Source organism: Thermobia domestica, chromosome 8 (assembly GCF_964235325.1).
Source record: "Thermobia domestica chromosome 8, izTheDome1.hap1.1, whole genome shotgun sequence".
Lineage (NCBI taxonomy): Eukaryota > Metazoa > Arthropoda > Insecta > Zygentoma > Lepismatidae > Thermobia > Thermobia domestica.
In genome coordinates, this window is record NC_137461.1 from 149,707,850 (window position 1) to 149,734,127 (window position 26,278).

A 26,278-nucleotide genomic window follows, 5' to 3' on the forward strand; every position below is an offset into this window, starting at 1 on the left:
ATATATTTCAGTACACGGTAAATTATGCCTCCACTACAGCGCCATTGCGTCCGGTTTCGCTAATCAATGGTTTGTTGACATTACGACATCGCATGACTTAGTGATCTAGATTGTTTGATTTTGGCCATTTATTCTCAAATTACTTCCCGTGGACATGGTTTTCGGTTCAGATGAGTATACCTTCATATAAGATAGCATGAGATCTTACTGTACTGAAAATTTCAGCTTGCTAGGTCCAGTAGTAATTGAAATATCTACTGAAATAAAGAATACCTATTTTCTTAATAGAAGTAAAGCCCATATGCTATTACTGTTTGTTTCAAAATGTAGTATTAAATTCTCTTTTCCCGTGGCTGTAGAAAATTTCATTGTTGCTTTAGTTTTATCAGCAAATCGGAAATAGATTAATCGTTGACAATTTAACTTTCAGTGAATACACGTATGATTTTTTTTTAAAACTGCGAAGTAAATACAATTTGGGTGCTTCGAAACAAAGAGTACGTGGTTCTATGAATGTTATCGTGTAGTAGTTTGAGCGTGATAGATTGTGATAATTATATATATTTATTACTGTGTAATGTAAATATGTGTATGGCCTGCGTGTAAAATGTATGAAATAGGGTGTCTGTAAAATATTACTTCGCGCGAAAATTAGTAGATAATGAATGAATGTAATGATATATTAATAATATGATATAAAATATGAATGAGATGATGACACCTATATTTAAATGGATAGGCCTAGTGTATGTTATATAGTGAAAATATGAATATGTTTACTAAAAAAAAATCTCTCGCGTTTTGACTTCTACACCAGTACATTCATCCAACCGAGTTTGCTACTTGGATAGTAAATTGTAGTTGGGAATTGTGTGTTACTTCGCATTTAAGTACCTCATAATAACAGCCCCAGATCTTAAGCCTTTCAACAGATAGAGTAGCATCATGTGGGAATTACTTCTAAAGGTTGACAGAAATGATAATTAAGAAAACCAACTGCTATATCCTGTGATCATCGAAAAGTACAGGTTTCGGTCATTTGTACCTTTAACATTCATTGTCTCTCCGAGATTTTTTTTTCTTTTTCGTTGCTTACCTTATTTATTTATTGTGCAGTGTTCATATAACTCAGTTCGGACTATCCGATTAAATCAACTGCTACTAAATTAATATTTATGTCATTAGCGTACCCGGACGTCGACCCCTAGTCCCTTTAAGTATTTTCATTTCTTTTCTTAGTTTAATTAGACGAGGGAAATTAACGACGTCCCAGACTGTGGCATGTCTGCGCAGGGTAGCCATCGGTGATGTTTGGTTATTGAAATCACCGATCCAAAATTCAGTTTATTTAATTTTTTTTTATTTCGGCAAATCATTAGTTAGGGATATCTTAGATAATACTTCTATTCTAGTTTCATTACTGTCCTCGAACCTTCTTAGTTTTTCTAAGGGGTCGAATATTTTTTTTTACTTAGAGATTTCAAAATTGGGGACGCAGTTACCTGGTCCCTTTCCCCCTCTCCTTTTATCCTGCTGGTTTGGGCCGGATACGGGGATCGGATTTCAATCTTACAACCAAACTCTTGTGGGATTGGGATCTGATGGACACAGAACTTGCATCCTTGGCAGCAGGGCGCTCCTTGAGTCTACGTATTTGAGTAGACCACCCTTTTGGCATGTTAAGAATATTTTGGCTATGGATTTTGTTGAGAGCGAAATTCGACTTCTATCTTTGTAGCGTTAGTTATTTCCCACTTAAGTCTTTGGCGCCCCTATTCTTCGTCTTCCTTCTTCTCTATCTCTCTCTCTGTCTTCATTTCTTCAAGTTTTTTTAAATTTCAACCTCCCCCCCGGTTTCTGAAACTCATGAAAACATACAATATTCATATCACTTATTTCGATCGTATGTACTAACTGAGACATCGAGGGATGCAATTCGTGGAGGTATTGCAGCACAACTCAGGACCATTTTCGCGATATTCAATCCACCACGGGAGAAACTGACGAGAAGGTACACTATGCTTTCAGATTCCTAGAAACATTTGTTATTCATTGATCGTACAAATTATATCCATTGATTACTGATTTCTGGTTTTTCTTTCTATTGATTGGTCATATAGTGTGTATGTATTAGTAGTTTGGGCCCACTAGTTTCGAATAACATTGATTTTTTTTCTGTATATACATCTATATATGTACTTACATAGTTTTAAAAGTTACGTGCCTGCTCTATTTGTTGTATTTCCACCTCTTATGTCAACTTATTAAATAATACCAACTATTTTTTTATATACGCGGATCTTTAGTAAATTGAGAATGATTATTGATTATCGGGTTTACATATAAAGTACAATGTTGCAACCTTATGAGGGAAAAAAGTGAATTTTGATAGTCAGGGTTTTTGTTTTGTTTTTGAGCCAATAAAATATGAATACTTATCGAATATAAAAGGGTTATGTAGATATTAAATGTCGACGAAATACTACAATGGATATTAAAGTGAAATTTATTATATTGAGTAATATGAATATATATATATATATATATATATATATATATATGCGAGTATGTATGTGAAGGGCTCGGTATTTACCCTGGTTTTGTTTTAGGTTGCCATAGATTTTTGACACCCGACATTTACCAACTATTTGTGATATATAGTATTACCGCGTAAATTGTAATAAATGACATTTTGTTGAGGTGTTATTGATCTTTGTGACTATTAAAGTTGAATATCACGTTAAATACTGCATGTAAATAAAACAAGTAGCAGGTCGTAAGACAAGTAAAAATAACCCTAATCCTTATCCAAATTTATTTTGCGAGATCATAGTGAAATCAGTAAGCTACGAAACAGTGTGCCCCTCCAACGAATCCTTCTATCAGTAAACTATGAAACAAATCCTTCCCCTACGATCGGAAACCTAACTATTCCGTGACTAGAATCTTTTGACTACACGATCTATACTAGAAAAAAAAATAGTGATCTTAAATTCAACGAACTGAAATTAGGTCAATAATTTAGTAGTGTGAATACAGGAATATGGAAATATGTTCCCAATGTTTGGGACTAGACTCGATATTTTAAATCTTGATAAACTTTGAAATTTTATATCAAGTGCGTCAAGTGACGAAATGAGAAATATAAATATATATGTGATATGAAGCAACTATTTGTCTATAGTTAAAACAAAAACGATTAAATACTCTCATGGACACAAATCACAGTGCGTAAAGAGAGTTAAAAAAAAGGAGTTATTATCGACGTGAGAACAAAGACTCATAAAATTGTCGAAATGTCTCCTCTTGGGACAGAGACTCAATAAAATGTTACTAAAGTGTTTTTTTTTAAAGAATGATTAACCAATTATATTTTTTTCTTTCTTTTGCCCGCAATGATATGTATTCATTGCACTGAATCTTAAATATATTGACCTTTGAATTTTTTTCTTTATTTTTGTCTTTCGTCTTTTGTCGAAATTTTTTTTTTATGTAATCCAACTTTTAATATATCTAGAAAGAGAAATGTGTTATTTGATCTTGTTGAAAGTAGCGGATTTCTGTGCATGCTTATGAAACATTCTTTTCATGTATTAAATTTTTTCCTGTTATGTCAAACTAAGTTTTCTTTTATTGAAATGTAATAAATGTCTATAGAAATGTAGTTAGGTTAGTTTAATTCAACTAAATACAACCTGAAGTATACATTGTCCTGTATGAATGTGTGTGTGAGTGAAATGTAGGTTTAGTATTAAGTGCACAAATTATTTTGACATATATGTGTGACTTATTATAATTAATGGTAGCTAGCAATTAAAGTCATTGAATGTTAATACTAACTTAATTTAAGTTGGCTCTATGAAGGAAGTAAAAAGGACTGAAGTAGCCTGAACGAATGATCAGCATGGGAGAACTGTGAAAGTCAAAATCTTCGACAAATATGTGATACTCTGATTTTTTTTTCTCTGTGGTCGATTCTAACATGCCATCAACTTCGTCGTTCATTTTTCAAATATTGGATATTAGTCTAGAACTTCTGGAAATATTGAATAAACGGTAAAATTAAACTTTCTCATCTATCTCAGAGCTAGATTGGGATAATTCGGTAGTTGGGGTTAAATGGATCTAGGTCGGGGATGTATGGGTTAACATGTGTCTACCTTTGATCACCTTAATACCAAATGTTCACCCAATAGCTATTGGAAATGATCCCAATTCGATAATTATTCACTTTCCCTTTACCATATTTCTCAAAATATCCAGTAACAGTTTCCTCTTTATCACCTTCTTACTTTACCTCTTTTCTCTTCTATCTTTCTTTTCCTTTCTTCATCTTCTTCTTCTATTTTTTAAATAAAACTGAAAAGGGGGTCGTGACTGGGAATTCTATATGTAATAAACACGGTCATGTATTTATTTGATTTTATTTTCTTTAGAAGTCCGATAAAAAGTTTTCTCGTTTCGATCGAACCTAGTATGTTCGAAATTAAGAAATGGATATTATATTCCAATATAATTAGACATAAGCTGATAGCTTCATGAATATCCCCACCAGGGGTGAAGGGTTCCCACTCACGACTTATTCCATGCATCACATTTGTTGCAGATTTTTTTTTCCTCAATCAGTTTTAGATTGACGAGCGGTGACAGGATTCGTTGTTATGGAAACGGTGGTTGCTATGGCAACGGGCCTTTTTTCAGTTTTAGAGTGGCGACACGTGACAAGACTGTTGCCATGGTAACGTATGTTTGCTGTGGTAACGGATCTGAAAATGCTTATTGAAGAATACCAGTTATCATGCCAATCAGTTTTAGATTGGTGAACCGCGACAAGGATGGTTGTCATGGCAACGTTTGTTCCCATGGCAACGGATCTCAGTTTAAATGGCGACCGATAGATCTGAATTTTTTTAAAGAATGTCAAAGAGTGAGGTTGAAGGCATGTTGAATTGATCACAACATTGAAATTAATAAGAGAAATTTTATAGTCAAGTGAAACAAGTAGAGTCGTTGGCTACTTTGTCATTTTTGTTTCCTTTTCTAAGGGGGAAAAAGAGAAGGAGTGTCAAAATTTTTTCTAAATTAGAACTAAACGCTAGAAGGGTTTCAAGGAAGGAAAGAGAATGGGAGTCCTTTAATTTATGAATAATACTTGTCCTGATAGCGAATAAGTATTTTATAGTATATGTGTATTTTTGATATATATCTTGTCTTTTGTAAAGTGTGTCAAAGCTATGGCAACAAATAAAAAAGTTGTTTTGTCACAGGACGAATGTGAAGTCACGTGCACTCAATGCACGTTAGATGAAAAAGAGAAAAGATCTCGCGCCCCGCGGAGATTAATAAGATGCACCGGTTGTGGACTAAAATGGATCCACTTTGCTTGCACCAATTTGGATGATACTGCTGAAAATGCAGAAAAAGTTCAAACCGGCGAAATAATAAAATACTGTGAGGATTGTGAAAAGGACCGAGGCCAAATATCTCCAGCGGAGATATCTGACCTCGATGATGATGAAAAGAATTGAGATCACAATGATTCTCGTGATCAGACGGCAAACCCGAAGGAAGGAATGTCATCTGGAGGGTCTGACACGTCTGCATTAATTCGCCAAATGATGCAAATGATGAACGAAAAATTCACTAACATGGAAGTTAAAATAGATCAGAATAGTGCAGACCTGAGGCGTGAGATAAATGAGAAGTTAGATCAGAATAGTGTAGATCTGAGACGTGAAATAAATGAAAAGTTTGATACCTCGAAACGAGAGACCGATGCTCGATTCGAGGTACTAAACAATAAATTTGACCAGATCTGTTTAGACTTTGCTTCTTCGATTAGCAAATTGAAAGAGCAAACGTCTACTGAACTAGAGCAGGTTAGATACCAGGCCCAACATTCTACCGAGCAGCTCAGAGACGAAACAAATGAAAAATTAAACGAAATAGATGTAAGGTTTGAGAGCACAAACAAAAGATTTTGTGACATCGAACAAAAGGTTGAACAGCAGCAGGCTGAAATAAGTAAATTAAATGTTGTAATATCTAACCTATCAATAGAAACCAAACTAGAGTCGGTTGATCAAAGGATTGGTCAAATTCAAACCGAAGTAGACAGTCTTAAGGGGAATATTACTAAATTGGAATTCTTCAAGTCTGATATCTCCTATCCTTTTCCTGATGGCGATTCTCCAGGGAAAATTTTCCCAGAAACAAGTAACATCCCCCCGGGAAAATGTCAAGTGTTGCCTGATGCACGGGACACAACAATGTATTGTCCCCCGCATCAGCCAACCTCGAAATCATGGTTGAGTAATTTCGATGTACCGATGCAGTCGAGTGTTGTGACTACAACAGTCACTAGCGTAAATGCTCACTCTACCTTTGGAATGGTACAATCTTACAGCGTGCTGCCAGGAGGGGAAAGGAGATGTGCCGGACCGTCGGTTACTGCCGTGGTGGGTCCTAAGTTCGAACCTCACATGGTCAATACTAATTATAAAACCTCTCTTGGTCATATGGGAGCGTTCAGTTCGGTGACCACTCCGTCGGTGGCAAATCCGGTGACAACCCCAACCGCTCAGGATAACGCGTTGATTCCAATAGATTCTTTTCCTGCCCCGTATAGTATGAGCTCTAAAGTTTCCCTCCGGGATATTGAACGTTTTCCCACTTTCGATGGGAACATTGCTAACGGGTTACCTCGAGTTTTCCTGCGAAGATTGCAGCAATATCTAGATATGTACAAACTTACTGATGAGGAACGCCTACAAATAGTCGAAAAATGTTTGATCGCCGCTTCGGGCGCATGGTTTGCCTCTGTTAAATACCAAATCCGGACGTTCAGTGATTTTTTGATTCTTTTCAAAGAAGAGTATTGTAATGAGCACATCAAGCGGCTCCAAAAGAGAAACTTACAATCACTCCGGTATGATCGCTCCAAGTATGGGTCCCTCTTGGACTATGCTTGGAAAATCATTGAACTATATTATCAGATAGCTGAACATCCCTCTCAGGCCGAACTGGTAGATATTATAGTTAACGCTCTTCCACCCGATGAGTCCCGGGCCATAGCGTCCCACTTGTGCCAAACGGTGCGAGAAGTCACCTCACGTTTAGCTGCCTTGTGCGGCAAGGAAGTTGGTGGTCCACCAAAACGATACTTCGCCCGACAGGCAAAGATTCTAAAACCGACGAAGACGAAGGTAACGGCAAGTTGCCAGACAGATTTCCTGAGTTATACCCAAGCTGGATCTCGTTATCCTAGTGGGTATGGCTCAGAAAACAACACTAATGGCCGGCGACTATTCAGGAATCGGCCCATGTTCAACAATCGCCGGAGTTATCGTCCCTATGACCGTACCAACATGGAATCGAACCCGGATAGGGGCGATAACACCAGGAGGAATTTTAACAGGACGTACGGAAGAAGGGAGAACGGTAATAGTCAGGGCAATAATAATAACAATAATAGTAACAATAATGTAAATCGACCCCAGAATTCAGTCCCTTCGCAAGTGCGTGGTAACGGTGAGCCTAGAACAATATTAAATGGCAGTGATAGACGGGAAACTGCGGCCTAATGTCATCAGATATACTAGTCGACGGCTGAAGCCTTACGAATTGTCTCTGTCGATTTCTCAGTTAGAACTTCTGTCCGTTCTATTGCTATATGAACACTACTGAAAAAAAAAAGTATCGGAACTCACAATTTTCGAAATTTAAAGATTTTCAATTGTACAGAAGATAAACGTAGTGAATTACTCGCGCAATACCCCAAGTAGATATAATATACTGTCCTAGTGAGACTGATAACGTTTGAATGGGATGAATGAGTGTGTTAACTTAACAAGCATCATTAGTTAGTATTCACGATTAGCAAAATTTTGTTATTCTAACAAAATTTTGTTAATGGGCCGGGGAAAACTGTAATGTACCATTACAGTTGAAAGTAATGGCAATTTTTTTTACGCACCCTGTACCTAGTAATTTTTTTTTCCCAATCTCGGTTTAGTTACACAATTTATTTACTCTCTTTACTTCGAATTAAATATAATGAATCGAAAGGTTTCATTAGTAACCATATTCCCACTGAATAATATATTTTATTTATATTTTGATTAAGTGTAAATCCCATTTTCGGATATATAAGTTGAATAGTTACAAGGTTTACCATTCTGACGTCATACCGAAACATAGTTCCGTCATTGGATATAAATTTTCTTAATTTCAGACCAATGTAGAATTTAGTCAGGTACCTAATCTTTCCCTCACCCCCTCTCACTAGTCCATAGTCACTTTCAGATCCGGTTATATCTGGATTTGCCAAATTTCTATTTGCTTTGTAATTTCCGCGGCTAAAGTTTTCGTTCTGATTGGAGGAATTCTCCTACCTCTGGCGTTTTCGGCGCAATGTTATCAGAATAATCGAAGACACGTCACGAAGCACTATCTGTGGAAGTGATCACCATATTTTGACTTCATTAGGACTGAAATTCAAACGAACTTAAGGTAATATCCAGTTAATTTCATTGATAAACGTCGTGTGATCATATAGGAGCCAGAAACACATATTTTTGTTCAAAGAACTGTAAAACCAGGGGAAAATATCTGCTTCCGGATTTCTGTTTACTAGGAAGCCATGTTTGCTGCCCAGCTAGAATATACAGAGTGAAATAGTGACTTTACTTTCTTTTTCTTTCAAACCATAGATTCAGTTAGGGATTAGGGAAATTACGACCTGTTTAGTGCATGTTGTTCGTGTATACAGTAAATGTGATTTTTTATTATTTATTTAGTAATTGCATGTACGTAGTAGGTTTGATAGTTGTAATGTAAATAATCATAATGGCAGCTTAAGTTAGCTTAAAAGGGCTCCTATCCCCTTTTCCAAATTGAAACAGTTCTAGCGGGGGAATGGGTTAGTTATAGTTTGTTTTAGGGCCTTTTCCCCTCTCAGGGGAAGGGTCCCTCAATAAACCTCGTTAAGGTGCCCCCAGGGCATCAATCTTTAGCAATCATTATGTAAACAATTGGTCAGGTCAATTGGACCTAGGGTTACCTTTCTCATTTTGCCCCCCTTTAAGTTTAATAGAGCCGACTGTATATACCAACAAGGGAGTATTTTTCGTCAACATGCATGTAACTAAATGGTGCATGTTTGGTTTAGTTAGTTGTCTTTATGTATAGTACTAACAGTGGTGTATGTAGTTAGTAGTTTTGTGTGAGTGTGTGAATTTTCGATTAGGACAGTGTATAAATATGCGTTAATTTAGTACCATTTGTCTAACTCGAAGTATACTAAACCGGAGTAAATATTAAATTTCTGATTAATGAGTACAAGTATATATTTCAGTACACGGTAAATTATGCCTCCACTACAGCGCCATTGCGTCCGGTTTCGCTAATCAATGGTTTGTTGACATTACGACATCGCATGACTTAGTGATCTAGATTGTTTGATTTTGGCCATTTATTCTCAAATTACTTCCCGTGGACATGGTTTTCGGTTCAGATGAGTATACCTTCATATAAGATAGCATGAGATCTTACTGTACTGAAAATTTCAGCTTGCTAGGTCCAGTAGTAATTGAAATATCTACTGAAATAAAGAATACCTATTTTCTTAATAGAAGTAAAGCCCATATGCTATTACTGTTTGTTTCAAAATGTAGTATTAAATTCTCTTTTCCCGTGGCTGTAGAAAATTCCATTGTTGCTTTAGTTTTATCAGCAAATCGGAAATAGATTAATCGTTGACAATTTAACTTTCAGTGAATACACGTATGATTTTTTTTTAAACTGCGAAGTAAATACAATTTGGGTGCTTCGAAACAAAGAGTACGTGGTTCTATGAATGTTATCGTGTAGTAGTTTGAGCGTGATAGATTGTGATAATTATATATATTTATTACTGTGTAATGTAAATATGTGTATGGCCTGCGTGTAAAATGTATGAAATAGGGTGTCTGTAAAATATTACTTCGCGCGAAAATTAGTAGATAATGAATGAATGTAATGACATATTAATAATATGATATAAAATATGAATGAGATGATGACACCTATATTTAAATGGATAGGCCAAGTGTATGTTATATAGTGAAAATATGAATATGTTTACTAAAAAAAAATCTCTCGCGTTTTGACTTCTACACCAGTACATTCATCCAACCGAGTTTGCTACTTGGATAGTAAATTGTAGTTGGGAATTGTGTGTTACTTCGCATTTAAGTACCTCATAATAACAGCCCCAGATCTTAAGCCTTTCAACAGATAGGGTAGCATCATGTGGGAATTACTTCTAAAGGTTGACAGAAATGATAATTAAGAAAACCAACTGCTATATCCTGTGATCATCGAAAAGTACAGGTTTCGGTCATTTGTACCTTTAACATTCATTGTCTCTCCGAGATTTTTTTTCTTTTTCGTTGCTTACCTTATTTATTTATTGTGCAGTGTTCATATAACTCAGTTCGGACTATCCGATTAAATCAACTGCTACTAAATTAATATTTATGTCATTAGCGTACCCGGACGTCGACCCCTAGTCCCTTTAAGTATTTTCATTTCTTTTCTTAGTTTAATTAGACGAGGGAAATTAACGACGTCCCAGACTGTGGCATGTCTGCGCAGGGTAGCCATCGGTGATGTTTGGTTATTGAAATCACCGATCCAAAATTCAGTTTATTTAATTTTTTTTTATTTCGGCAAATCATTAGTTAGGGATATCTTAGATAATACTTCTATTCTAGTTTCATTACTGTCCTCGAACCTTCTTAGTTTTTCTAAGGGGTCGAATATTTTTTTTACTTAGAGATTTCAAAATTGGGGACGCAGTTACCTGGTCCCTTTCCCCCTCTCCTTTTATCCTGCTGGTTTGGGCCGGATACGGGGATCGGATTTCAATCTTACAACCAAACTCTTGTGGGATTGGGATCTGATGGACACAGAACTTGCATCCTTGGCAGCAGGGCGCTCCTTGAGTCTACGTATTTGAGTAGACCACCCTTTTGGCATGTTAAGAATATTTTGGCTATGGATTTTGTTGAGAGCGAAATTCGACTTCTATCTTTGTAGCGTTAGTTATTTCCCACTTAAGTCTTTGGCGCCCCTATTCTTCGTCTTCCTTCTTCTCTATCTCTCTCTCTGTCTTCATTTCTTCAAGTTTTTTTAAATTTCAACCTCCCCCCCCCCCCGGTTTCTGAAACTCATGAAAACATACAATATTCATATCACTTATTTCGATCGTATGTACTAACTGAGACATCGAGGGATGCAATTCGTGGAGGTATTGCAGCACAACTCAGGACCATTTTCGCGATATTCAATCCACCACGGGAGAAACTGACGAGAAGGTACACTATGCTTTCAGATTCCTAGAAACATTTGTTATTCATTGATCGTACAAATTATATCCATTGATTACTGATTTCTGGTTTTTCTTTCTATTGATTGGTCATATAGTGTGTATGTATTAGTAGTTTGGGCCCACTAGTTTCGAATAACATTGATTTTTTTTCTGTATATACATCTATATATGTACTTACATAGTTTTAAAAGTTACGTGCCTGCTCTATTTGTTGTATTTCCACCTCTTATGTCAACTTATTAAATAATACCAACTATTTTTTTATATACGCGGATCTTTAGTAAATTGAGAATGATTATTGATTATCGGGTTTACATATAAAGTACAATGTTGCAACCTTATGAGGGAAAAAAGTGAATTTTGATAGTCAGGGTTTTTGTTTTGTTTTTGAGCCAATAAAATATGAATACTTATCGAATATAAAAGGGTTATGTAGATATTAAATGTCGACGAAATACTACAATGGATATTAAAGTGAAATTTATTATATTGAGTAATATGAATATATATATATATATATATATATATATATATATATATATATATATATATATATATATATGCGAGTATGTATGTGAAGGGCTCGGTATTTACCCTGGTTTTGTTTTAGGTTGCCATAGATTTTTGACACCCGACATTTACCAACTATTTGTGATATATAGTATTACCGCGTAAATTGTAATAAATGACATTTTGTTGAGGTGTTATTGATCTTTGTGACTATTAAAGTTGAATATCACGTTAAATACTGCATGTAAATAAAACAAGTAGCAGGTCGTAAGACAAGTAAAAATAACCCTAATCCTTATCCAAATTTATTTTGCGAGATCATAGTGAAATCAGTAAGCTACGAAACAGTGTGCCCCTCCAACGAATCCTTCTATCAGTAAACTATGAAACAAATCCTTCCCCTACGATCGGAAACCTAACTATTCCGTGACTAGAATCTTTTGACTACACGATCTATACTAGAAAAAAAAATAGTGATCTTAAATTCAACGAACTGAAATTAGGTCAATAATTTAGTAGTGTGAATACAGGAATATGGAAATATGTTCCCAATGTTTGGGACTAGACTCGATATTTTAAATCTTGATAAACTTTGAAATTTTATATCAAGTGCGTCAAGTGACGAAATGAGAAATATAAATATATATGTGATATGAAGCAACTATTTGTCTATAGTTAAAACAAAAACGATTAAATACTCTCATGGACACAAATCACAGTGCGTAAAGAGAGTTAAAAAAAAGGAGTTATTATCGACGTGAGAACAAAGACTCATAAAATTGTCGAAATGTCTCCTCTTGGGACAGAGACTCAATAAAATGTTACTAAAGTGTTTTTTTTTAAAGAATGATTAACCAATTATATTTTTTTTCTTTCTTTTGCCCGCAATGATATGTATTCATTGCACTGAATCTTAAATATATTGACCTTTGAATTTTTTTTCTTTATTTTTGTCTTTCGTCTTTTGTCGAAATTTTTTTTTATGTAATCCAACTTTTAATATATCTAGAAAGAGAAATGTGTTATTTGATCTTGTTGAAAGTAGCGGATTTCTGTGCATGCTTATGAAACATTCTTTTCATGTATTAAATTTTTTCCTGTTATGTCAAACTAAGTTTTCTTTTATTGAAATGTAATAAATGTCTATAGAAATGTAGTTAGGTTAGTTTAATTCAACTAAATACAACCTGAAGTATACATTGTCCTGTATGAATGTGTGTGTGAGTGAAATGTAGGTTTAGTATTAAGTGCACAAATTATTTTGACATATATGTGTGACTTATTATAATTAATGGTAGCTAGCAATTAAAGTCATTGAATGTTAATACTAACTTAATTTAAGTTGGCTCTATGAAGGAAGTAAAAAGGACTGAAGTAGCCTGAACGAATGATCAGCATGGGAGAACTGTGAAAGTCAAAATCTTCGACAAATATGTGATACTCTGATTTTTTTTTCTCTGTGGTCGATTCTAACATGCCATCAACTTCGTCGTTCATTTTTCAAATATTGGATATTAGTCTAGAACTTCTGGAAATATTGAATAAACGGTAAAATTAAACTTTCTCATCTATCTCAGAGCTAGATTGGGATAATTCGGTAGTTGGGGTTAAATGGATCTAGGTCGGGGATGTATGGGTTAACATGTGTCTACCTTTGATCACCTTAATACCAAACGTTCACCCAATAGCTATTGGAAATGATCCCAATTCGATAATTATTCACTTTCCCTTTACCATATTTCTCAAAATATCCAGTAACAGTTTCCTCTTTATCACCTTCTTACTTTACCTCTTTTCTCTTCTATCTTCCTTTTCCTTTCTTCATCTTCTTCTTCTATTTTTTAAATAAAACTGAAAAGGGGGTCGTGACTGGGAATTCTATATGTAATAAACACGGTCATGTATTTATTTGATTTTATTTTCTTTAGAAGTCCGATAAAAAGTTTTCTCGTTTCGATCGAACCTAGTATGTTCGAAATTAAGAAATGGATATTATATTCCAATATAATTAGACATAAGCTGATAGCTTCATGAATATCCCCACCAGGGGTGAAGGGTTCCCACTCACGACTTATTCCATGCATCACATTTGTTGCAGATTTTTTTTTCCTCAATCAGTTTTAGATTGACGAGCGGTGACAGGATTCGTTGTTATGGAAACGGTGGTTGCTATGGCAACGGGCCTTTTTTCAGTTTTATAACTAGTTCATAGATGTAGTAAATTATGCATAGTGAACTATGAGGTATCCAAATAATATCGAAATTTAAAGTTACTAAAGCCTAGTTTATACATGCAACTCTGAATTTGAAAACATCACGATAGGTATTTTTCCTTTTGAAAACATCACGATAGGTATTTTTCTTTTTGAAAACATCACGTTAGGTATTTTTCCTTTTGAAAACATCACGATAGGTATTTTTCTTTTTGAAAACATCACGATAGGTATTTTTCTTCTCACCTTATGTTCGAATATAAAGGTATAAATACGAGAATATGCCTATTTAATGAATATTAAATGATTGATCGTCATAGGATAATGTTTTTTTGAATAAATAATGAACCCATGCGTGTTAACATATTGGACAAAGTAATTAAGTATGAAACTAAACCAGGCATACAATTTGTAATATACCTAGGTATAATGGTCTGGTAATAAAGCAACATTAGAATAAAGCAAACAATCACGACCAAGCGCATAATGTTGCACTTGTAAATATACAAGACATATTTAACACTGTGTTGATGCATTTTTCTCATCAGAATTGTATAAAATGTTATAACTTGAAAAATTTAAAACAATTGTTTAAATCTTTTAAAGATTATCATTATTTTATTATGTATAGTGCTTTATTTGTATGTTGACAAGATTTTATGTTCCAATAGTAATTATCTCTTTTCTTAATTTACAGAAGAGGCTGCTTCAGGATTTTTGACCTCGTAGCATTATCCATGACTTCGCGAAACGCACCTCCACATTATATAATATCTCAAAGTTTATGTATGGAATAATCACACAATGTTTATAAGTATCATATACTTGCTGGAGTAATTACACATGGAAACACGTATTTTATATATGCATATTGTAAAATTCATATTTTATATCAATTTTGTGTAATTTAAGATATCTTTCAGCCTTCTTTCCAATGTAAATATTATTTTTGGATATAATGAGTAAGGAAAATACATGATTAATATGAAATTGGTGCTAAACGACTTCCAAATATGTATGTAATATTTGTAAAGACTTTCTTATTTATTTTACGTTTATAATAAACACTTCGGTGAATATTTGTACTGCGATTTTACAGGTGTAGATGTGTGACAAGTAAAAAGATAAATTGTTACTGAGAAAACATCTTGTAACATGTTTTTTTTTTTTTTTTTTAGGTAAACTTATGTTAATTCATTTCTCTAAAAGTAAGAAGTACCAAATCTGATCAACTTACTCTGAAGCCACTTGTCTCTGTAATGACAAATGTCTTATCTTAAACATTTACATTTTTGTATAATAAGCAAATAAAGTCTAATCTTACTTCTGCATTTATATTTGCTAGTTTAGCTATCATCCAGTGATTTTATGCTCAAATTAACTAAAAGTCCTATGTCGTTTTGTGTTAAAATGCCTAAGAAGTATATCTCTGTGAGAATGATATGAAAACCATAATGGTTTGAACTTACTCAGTTCTGCTACAAATCTACTTAAATTACTCTTATTTCACGGGAACTAAATTTTGTTGTATATAATATTAATATTTATTATGCATATTTAATGTAAATAACAAGAAATGTACAGAAGTATTTACTTGACTAGCCAAAACATTATGGTCATCTACTTACTTACCGAGCGATGTAGTTCAAGTGGTAGAGTTGTCTTTGCATTCGGGAGGTCGTGGGTTCGATTCCCGCTGCCCACCGCTGCCGGTTTTCCAGGGTTTGTACCAGGCAAATACCGGGATGGTACCTACTAAAAACAGGCCCTGGCCGATACCTTATCAAATCCTTTCCATTGTTGTTGTTGTTGTTAGATATCCAATATAAAATGGCTTCTGAGCTGTATCTGGTGATTGTTAAACAGATAAGTAGATAGTTAAATAGATTAATATATGATAAACCAATCTGCAGTTCGCAGGTCAACACCAATGTGGTTTCCTATAAAAGCAATAAGACCTTGATAGATCAGTGAAGGTATGGCGTATCACATCTGCACACACATTGAATTCCTGAAAGCGGCCCCGGGTTCGATTCCCGGTGGGGACACTCGATCGAAAAAGTGTAGACGCTGTTTCAGGCCATGGTCTACTCTGAATGAGGTTTTTCTGGGTTTACCTCATTCACACCAATCAAATGCCGGGGTGATACATAACTTAATTCCTTCCCTTTCCCTGGATAGTGTGCTCGACGTGGGACGTTATCCCTCAAACCGTGACGGGTTAAATGGCCATAGGTGCCGGAAGCCCAGAAATCTAAATCCTAAATTCTAACATTTAATTCCAGTGAATTCTGCGAGGGGTTGATGAGCTCGGATCTCACATTCAATGGCATCCCAGAGGTGTTCAATTGAAGCAGCAATTGAAATTTAGCACTGTATTTCTTGAGCCACTACAACACAAGGTTGACCTTGTGACAAAGAGGATAGTCCTGCTGAATATGGGTGCCCGAAGGGGAGGGCAGGGTAGGATTCGGGCCCCCCTCTGGCTCACGAAAATGTATATGTAATGTATCAAGCCATGTATATTAAATACCAGAAATACTAGACGTAATACAGCAACCACGAAGATGGGCCCCTCCCTTGAAAATTTTCTTCGAGCGCCCCTGCTCCTGAGAGATGCCATTTCTACCTGGAAATACGGAAAATACGAATGGTCGTATGTGATCAACAATGATTTGCCGATAGCTACTAGGGTCATGTGAAAATTCCAAAGATCATAATAGAACCACACCGGCTTGCGTTCATCCTACTTTGCTCCTCTCGAGCAGCTGTTCGCTTGGATAACGACGGATTCTGGTCCAGCCATTTAAGTGATGAAGTTCAAGTCCAGCCATCTAAGTTCAATGATAGAAAACTGCTGAATTGAACCTAGGAAGTGACTTCTGAATAAAATCCAGACTACAGTAAGGCTAAGGATGATTCTCGTTAGAACCTGTATCCGTCGTCTTGGTGATCCTAAGTGAAAAGACGTCTTACAAAAGAAGAAGTAGTGGGCCCAGTATGGACAGGAAAAGAGATATGTACACAAAGTCTCTCTAAGTATGGTATGACTTTCATCTTAGGCCAATAGACTTATTTGTCGTATATAAAAGGTATAAACTTGTATCTGTTCATTTAATTCGATCAAATGTTAGTTCATCAGTACATCCCCAATTTCTTACTACTTTCGCATAACACTTGCTGCGATCCCAAATAAGCAATATAGTACTGAGCATTGTTACTACCGTTGGAGGCGCTAACTGTTAGAGATTGTCTTTAAATTAATTCTGACATTAAATTCCTAAATCTCACGACATACTTTATGGGACTGCGCGACATATCAGTGTGTTGTGACACAACGGTTGAGAACCACTGCTCTGTTCATCTTATGTCCGGAAAAGAAGCTTCCATGAGTGAAATATCATCCATGGGCGTTCACTGACTTAAATACATAAAATCTCATCTTTTGCTCAGTAGATACAAATGAAAAAACGCAGTTTAGAATTGTAAGTCAAAAACAAGAGATGATTTTTGAACATCTCAAAAATCATTCGAATTTACAATATATGAGTTCCCTCTTGGCATCATTTAAACGTTCAATTTCCAGTTTTAAGGTCATGCGTTGCCAGTTTTCTGTCCCTCTTGTTAATTTGTTACGTGTTGAGACTTTTGGAATTTATTCTGTTAAATGTTAATTTCTCCATTTTGTACTTTTAAAAAAATATTTTGTATGATTAGTTGTATTTTGTGTTGTTGGTAGTGTTGTTAGATTTGTTTCCCTTCATTTGTTAAAGGTGAGTAATAGTTGCTAGGAAGAGTGTCATAATACACTTGTCATTCTGATTTATGGATAAGAATCTAATATCTACCAGTCTTGTTTCTAGATCTTTTTATCATTTCCTGGTTGTTACCTTTCAGGTGCATCTTTCTGATATTAAGTAATTTGATGTGTCAGTGTGCTAAACAAAATTTTGCCCTCCCTTAGTTTTGTCGCTACCTCATAATGCTAATTGTAAATTACAATCACCTAAAAGATCTTATTTCGGGTTTAACTGAGATATAATGTTCCACATACTGTTCCTACATTAGTATATTTTTTCCGGACTTTCAACTTAGGAGAAACAAGAGTTTCATTTCCATCCGACGTTGGGTGGACCATAGAAGGCAATACCTTCTCTGTGGTAAGAGATATTTTCAAGTTTATGTAGCTTTAAATGTTTAGAATGATCAGGCTGTGTGATACTGTGAGCTGAAGTAGGAGAACGTTAAGGGAGAAGTATTGGAGAACAATATGATTATTAGAACTGAATAATGTGATAAAGTGCTTCCTTAGTTCATGATGTCTTCAATAGTGCTCTAAGATTATGAGCAATATATATGTGGATTGCAGTGGTTGATACGGCAGTTTGGATTATATCGGTCTACGGCATCGGTGTTTCTTATATATCGAGAAGATGATCTAGTGTTGGGTAGTCATATCGTGGTAAAACTGTAACTTGATCGTAGTAGTTCATGGACGATTGAATGTGCCAGATCGATGGGCGTTTGGATATAGCGTTAGCATAAAAGATAAATGTGTAGTCATTCGTATGTTTGATGGAAGTATATACACGTTCAGAGATCCTGTGGTAGGACAAAGTATTTGATTGTTAACTGGATTTGAGTGTGATTTTCGATTATTATTTTAATTTTATTTATTTGTTTCAATAATTGAACTTTCCTTATTTCTATGGTGGCTCATCTTTATCTATATAAATAATATTGAACATAAGGATGTCTGGCGCCATCTGCTCTTAGACCACTGCACTAGCTTTGATAATTTGCGTTTCAGAAGTAGACAATGGCATGGCCTTTTCAAGAGATATTACTATACTAATTTCTTCATTTATACAATGACAGTTTTCATAATGATACATGGATATTTCAAGTAATGCGACAAACTGTTCAGTTACTTATTGTGCTAACTTTAATAATTTTTGTTTTAGAGTTTTGGTTTCTTTTTTCTTTTTCAGTTTTGTTGTTTGCTATACTTCATTATCGACATATGAAACATTAGTCATCTATGTAATCTTTGCTCTTTATGGTTGAATCTGTGACTTTGTCGTTCTTGTTCTGTTTTACATTTTTTGTTTATCGCTACGTTGTAGATTATAAGAGTTTATGTTATAGCCAGTGCTATTATATCTATTAGAAATTTTGCATGCAGATTTTTGTTCTCTGTGTGTCGAATGCTAGAATTTGATGTTCATAAACCGGGACCCACCCACATTCTCAGTAATTTTAAAACATGCCAAAAATTAGTGTCCAATTAGTGCTGACGACCTACAATGTTTTTTAAAAAGTGTTACAGTTATACAAACGTAAAACAAATAAACAAAAGATTCTGAATGCTATTCACTGTTGTTAATGGTGCACACATTTTGGAAAGTATGCCTAAAATGAATGCTAAATTAGTGGTAATGACATGCGAAAAGAAATTAATGCTATTTGACGAAAACAAATTGATGATTCCACCATTATACTCTCGTATATCAAACAAAACATTGATCGCTCATCTTCATAATGAGATAAATAGTACTACAAAATATTCTTTCCATGCTGTATCGTTACCACTAAGTTTTGTTTAGAATACAAAATTAGTGCTTGAAGATTAGAATTCTGTGGTGCTATCTTCACTTAAAGATAGCCTCACCCACTTGTTGCACTAATTTTGGCAAGTACGTCAAACCTTGGTGCTGAAGTAATACTGACGATACCGCATAGAAATAAAATTAGTCCTATAAGCAGAAAGCCAAAATATATGCGAAAAATCTACTGGCATTATGATTAAATCGAGAAAAGAATGAACCCTAGTTTTCGCGATGAGATAATGTACGAATTTTTCTTTGAGACAGGCTGAAATTCTTTAAAATGGGTGATAATGAAAATGGATTTTGATTACATGCTGTATGCTCCGTTTGTGGTCCCGTGTGATGACGTTCTTTTATGATTCTAGGTAATGAGTTTTCATCAATCATGTTTATAAAAAGGTCTTTTCTTTAAAACTTATTTTTCCTTCAGTTGCTATTCTGATCTATTTGTGTTCATTCCTATCCCTCCAAGAGATTTCGTATGGTTGTGTGGACAGCATACGCCAAGGACACAGGAGACTCGAGTTCGATTCCCGACGTGGGCTCATCACGTTCGGATCCTACGTTTAGTTGTAGATCCACTTCTCATATAGCCTCGCTGCTGAAAGGGACTCTAAAGTTAAATCAAACAAACTCCATTACGATCGATTAAGTGAGTAAAATCAGGTTCATGCTCCTACTGCGTTCTTCCAAATTTTGGAGCCATTTTTTTCCGTTGTAATAAGAGTACAAATTTGCTTTTTATTCTTATTGATTAGCACAATTTCAGCACTAATTCTTGACATTTTCTCAATTCTAATCGACTAAGCTATTTAACTAAGAAGGTCTAGGTTCACACTCTCCTTCCCATACTTCTAAATTTTGGCGCCTATTCCTCTATTGTAATAGCAACACTTTCTATTTTCATGCACCTTTATCAACACAATTTCAGCATAATTTTTGCTCTTATTATTTCTATTCTGTTCGGTTAAGTATTTGCAACTCGAATCATGTTTAGCCCTAACATCCTTTCAAATTCTGGTCGAATTCCTCCATTATGAGAACTGCGCAAATTATTGTTTTCTGCTAATTGATCAGGGCGGTATAGCACTAATTTTTGACATATGATTTAAAGATAGTGCTAGTGTTGGTAGAGCCAAGCTCATACTTCCCTCCTTTCAAAGTTAGGGCCAAATTCTTCGTTTTAAAAAGAGCACAATTTTTATTTCTATACTCAGTGATCATCACTAATTTTTGATACGATTTGCATTTTAATGCATGGAGGAAACAACTAATTTTTAAGGCACCAACTCCGCCATAGGTCCGAATTCAATGTTACACAAAGAGTGAAAAAATAGGCGACTAGACTGGGAATCAAACTCGGGGTCCTTGCCAGACCATACCCAAGCGTTAACTACTATGCTACCCAATCCACTTCCGAAACATTCATACACTCCCTCATTCATCAAGTCGGTGCCAGAACTTTTAAACTTTTTGTGTACACGATTAACATTGTAATCGCTTAACTGGGTACGACAAGGTTCACGCTTCTCATGCTCTCTCCAAATTCCGGACAAATTTATCTGTTTTAATAACACCATAAATTTCGCTTAATCCATATCCATACCAGAATGAATTTTAAAATATGTCAAAAATTAGTGCCCAATTAGTGCTGAATACCTACAAGATCAAAAACGTGCTGTTATACAAACGTCACAAGATCACGTGAAGATAGCCTCCCACCTTCAATAATACAGTAATAGTTTTGTAAATTATGTCAAAAATTAGTGCTAACGACACCACTTAGAAACAAAATTAGTGTTGTTTATCTCGTTATGAAAATAAGGCATCAATTATTTTCTTTGATAATGCCGCCATTAAAGATTTTCGTTTATCTTTTGGCTTTCTGATAAGAACACTAAGTTTCTTTCTATATGGTATCGTCCGTACTAATTTAACACTAATTTTGTGTATGGGTTTCATCTGAATTGATTGAGTGGGTGGGGCTAGTTTGAATCTAGCACCATTCAGATTTTTTTTCATTTTTTACGTTTGTGTAACAGCACTTTTTTTTAACATTATAGGTCATCAGCATTAATTGGGTAGTAACTTTTGGAATATGTTTCAAAATTAGTGCCGGTGTGGGTTCGCGGTTCACGTGAAGATAGTCCCACCCCCTTTTAATAATACAGCACTAATTTTGTAAATTATATGAAAAAAATAGTGCTGATGATACCGAAAAGAGAAAGTAGTGTTTTGTTATCTCATAATAGAAATAAGGGATAAATTGTTTACTTTGATGATGATGCCGTTATTAAAGATTTTTGTGTATCTTTTCGCTTTCAAATAAGAACATTAATTTTTTATTTGATATTGTCAGCAGTAATTTAGCATTACGGGCTAAATCTCAATCCATTGAGTGGGTGTGTCTAGCGTGAACCTAGCCTCACCCAGATTTCTTTTTCTTTTTTTTTTTTTTTTTTTGACGTTTGTGTAACAGGATAAATTTTTTGAACATTGTGGGTCGTCAGTACTAATTGGGCACTCATTTTTGGCCAATGTTTTAAAATTACTTGCGTTTGGTTGGGGCCACTACTACCTGAGCAAAATAATTCGTTTATTGTAACAAATATTAACGTGTAACACTTTCGCCAACTATTCACTTGGCTTCATCAGACGCTATCAAGTACCTTTTTCACTTTCCATTTTGATGAAAGAACTTGATTCGTTTAAAGTGCTTATTCATATATCTATTTCAAATTAGTTCACCCTATTCACTTAAATTGTTAAATGAAATTATTATTATGATATTGGAGTTTATAATATTACATAGGTATATAAATTGCCCACTTTATCTTTTGCAAACGGAATTTCCGACTAGAATATTGCACGTATCAACTTACATTGGTGAATCTTGTAACATGTTTTGGGAAATAAAGTTTACAGGAAGATGGTTTTGACAAGTATTCATGGCACAATAATATGTATTTAAAAAAAAAAACGGTCACCAGAAAGTTTTTTTGACAATAGTTTAAACAGAGTATCCCTCTTCAAATGACAAGTTCTATAATTTTTTCCACTCTGAAAATGAAATTAGAGAACAGTAGGGGGAGTTCCTGTCCTATTATTGTGTTAGTGATTAATGAGTGAAAGCTCCCTTTCCTTTCACCGTAACAACTTAATTGTCCTGCTACTCCATTTCTTATGTTTTTTTTTTCATAATGTTTGTTGTGATGGTTTCTAAGCTGTGACCTCCAAGTTTTTCAATTCTTAGATCTGTAACGAAATGCACTTTAAGCACTCATGTAATAGTAATGGAAATGTAGAACATGCAACTGATGCCCTTAAACAAACTATATTAAGGGGGCAGACTACTAAATATTTTTGAAAAACTAATAATCTTTCTTTTGCCCGTTTTTCGTAAGTGGAAAGAGATAATAAAATGTAACTTACCACGATAATAGATAATGTTATTCTACACCCGAAAATACGAATCGGGAGAATTTTCAGTGTTGCCATCCATAGAAATTACAGTGTGACCAGAATTTGAATTACTCAAAAATCTAGGTAAAGGCAGTGACTAGAAAAATGGACTCAACGGTAATTGATGACTTATCATGCTGTCTATGTTTCTTGTTTACTATTTTTTAAATAATGTTTCTATTTATTTTGTAATAACTTATTTATTTTGTAATAATTTATGTAAGTTTTATAAAATAAGTAGAAATATTATTTAAAAAGTAGTAAACAAGAAACATAGACAGCATGATAAGTCATCAATTACCGTTGAGTTCATTTTTCTAGTCACTGCCTTTACCTAGATTTTTGAGTAATTCAAATTTTGTTCACACTGTAATTTCTATGGATGGCAACACTGAAAACTATTCCGATTCATATTTTCGGGTGTAGAATAACATTATCTATTATCGTGGCAAGTTACATTTTATTACCTCTTTCCACTTACGAGAAACGGGCAAAAGAAAAATTATTAGTTTTTCAAAAATACTTAGTAGTCTGCAGCCTTAATTTTAGACAATAGTGTCACCGAGTCAGTTGTAAATGACGCGTCCTCAAAAATTAATATTTTATACTAGAGACCTGCACGGGCTGAATTTTTCGGCCCGAGCCCAATCCAGCCCGAATGTACCTAGGCCCGGCCCAGCTCGGGCCCGAAAAGTGTTAGAGATTTTTGGCCCGAGCCCGGCCTGGCCCGATAAGTTTTTTAAAATTATTGGCCCGGGCCCGATAAATTTTAAAAGTTTCACTTTGTAACACTTTTCACGGGCACACTTCGTCAACGTTTGCCTTCATTCTAATTATCGTTTAACGAAAAGTCAATAATTATTAAAGAATTGCAATTAATCGGCCCCAGCCCGGCCCGACCTGAAGAGAAATCAGTGTCGGCCCGCCCAAGCCGGCCCGGCCCGGCCCAAAGAAATAACAGAGTCGGCCCGCCCAAGCCCGGCCCGCGGGCCGAGCCGGGCTTCGGACCTCGGGCCGAACTCGGCCCGTGCAAGTCTCTAATTTGTACTGACGTTTCGTTTTTTCAATAAAAGAGAAGTTTCCACCGAAGTAAAGCAATTACACCGAAATTCAGAATACCGTTACCTTCCGCTCTTTTCGTTTTATTTTTTTTTTTTTTTAAAAAAAACCTCTGCAGTGGCGAAACGATCAGTGATGGATGGTTGTACAAATTGAGACTTTTACTCAGGAAAACAATATCTACAACACATCACAGTTTCAGTCATTTTCATCAAAATCCAGAATATCACTATCTACGACTGCTTTAAAAAAAGCGGCCCTGTAGTGGCCGAACGGTCAGTGATTTTTGGTTGTGCTCATTGAGACATTTTCTCAGGAACACAATATCTACAACATATCACGATTTCAAGCAATTCCACCGAAATCTAAGTTTCGTAAGAATTGTGCTGGTCCTTTGTTATTTCGAAGGGAGCCATTGCCTAATGAAACTCTTTTCTGGCAAAAACAACAAAACCCGTATTTCCTACTTTGAAGTCATCTTTGTATCGGTAGAGTTTCGTTTCTTTAATGTGACCCTTTTATTCAAGGTTACCTTTTTTTTCTTTTTTTGGAAAGGAGCCCTTTGCCCCCTTAACCTATTTTCCGAAAGAAGGAAAAATATACGTGTCAATTTATTTTCGGTCTAGTATATATGTGCTAAGTTTGAAGCAAATCGAAGGACGAGAAACTCTTGTGAAGCTACCGCTTTCATTTTTCGGACTTAACGGGTTTTTGCCCCAAAGTCTTCATTTTGTCTCTCAACAGTGAAAACATATTATATTACATCTAATACAATATTTCTAATACATTTTGTGAATATTTTCCTGGATTTACTTTCCGGCGAGCATTCTCACAATGTACTTTCGGTAATTTCTAAGACGTTTTCCAAACATTTTTGGGAAATATTTTCGGGAAATATTCGGAATACATTGGGGAAACCAGCATGGAAATCTCCAGAGAAGGAAAACCTTTTGGAAACCAAGGAAAATATTTTCTTTTGGTTGAGGAAATATTCCTTGCTGTGTGGGATTCAATTGTATCCTAGTTGCAATCTTTGATTTTCCTTATAGCGTACTCCTGAATAAAGTTGAATAATAATAACGTCAACGCGTCAACGCATTAACCGATTTACATATTCATTTTTCAGGAAATTAATCATATTTCAAACTGCTCAGCCAATTGCTCATATTGAGCATTTAATTTATATATAACAGAAATTAAAATATTATATATGTTACCTCCTTTTCCCTTTAAAACCTAAATTTGAAATGTTTATTTTAAATTAGAAGTTTGTATACCGAAATTCACCTACTTAACTAGAGGACTTCGTGAAAATGTCTGATTTTGGAGCACAATATGAACTATTCACTTTTCTCCCATTAATAATAATAATAGTTTAGCATTTGTTATTACCATCATGGCTACATGAGACATGGACTTACCGTCAATCGAAGCAGGAGACCCTTTGGTCAAAGGCTCACTGTAGCGACTAGACTAATGGGTAGGTATTATTATTATTATTATTATTATTATTATTATTATTATTATTATTATTATTATTATTATTACTCATGCTAGAAAAATTTCTTCTGGCATAGGCGTCAGTTCTGAAAACCAGGCGCCATAATAATATAAATTCTATGTTTTTTTAAATAATAATAATTTATCATATATTTTGGTCTTAAATTAGATAGTTGCCATAGTCGCTTTTCAGACACCATTGTGAATCTTTTTTACATTATATAATCGTTTTCTAATTAATAATCATGTCCACACATTAAAATTATGTAATAAAAATGGTCTCCACTAGACTTTGATACAAAGTGGATGGTGGTGTAGGTGAGAACGGAATCTTGCTGCCTTTACTCACCAAGTTTCTCAATGGTACTATTTTACAGAGAGTAGGCGAAATTTGGAGAAGGGCAGGACGTTGAAATATCAATGATTCTTGTCTCCACTAAAGATAGAACATCGGCAATGCAGTTGCTAAATAAGCCCTTTACTGACTCTTTGAATTGTGAAGAAAAGATAATAAAATAACTCGCAGAAGACATTCCTGATGATGTAAATCTGGT

At 34.9% G+C, this 26,278-nt stretch overlaps 1 protein-coding gene across 2 annotated transcripts in view; it reads left to right on the forward strand.

The window, feature by feature from the left end:
* LOC145693275 (clavesin-1-like) overlaps window positions 1–15,431 on the forward strand; it is a 126,717-nt gene extending 111,286 nt beyond the window's left edge. For both annotated transcript variants that reach the window (XM_081769120.1, XM_081769119.1), the window contains exon 8: window positions 14,792–15,431. In XM_081769120.1, coding sequence (XP_081625246.1) covers window positions 14,792–14,823 — 32 coding nt within the window. In that variant the 3' untranslated portion in view covers window positions 14,824–15,431. The remainder of the gene's footprint in view (window positions 1–14,791) is intronic.
* The last annotated feature ends 10,847 nt before the right edge of the window (window positions 15,432–26,278 follow it).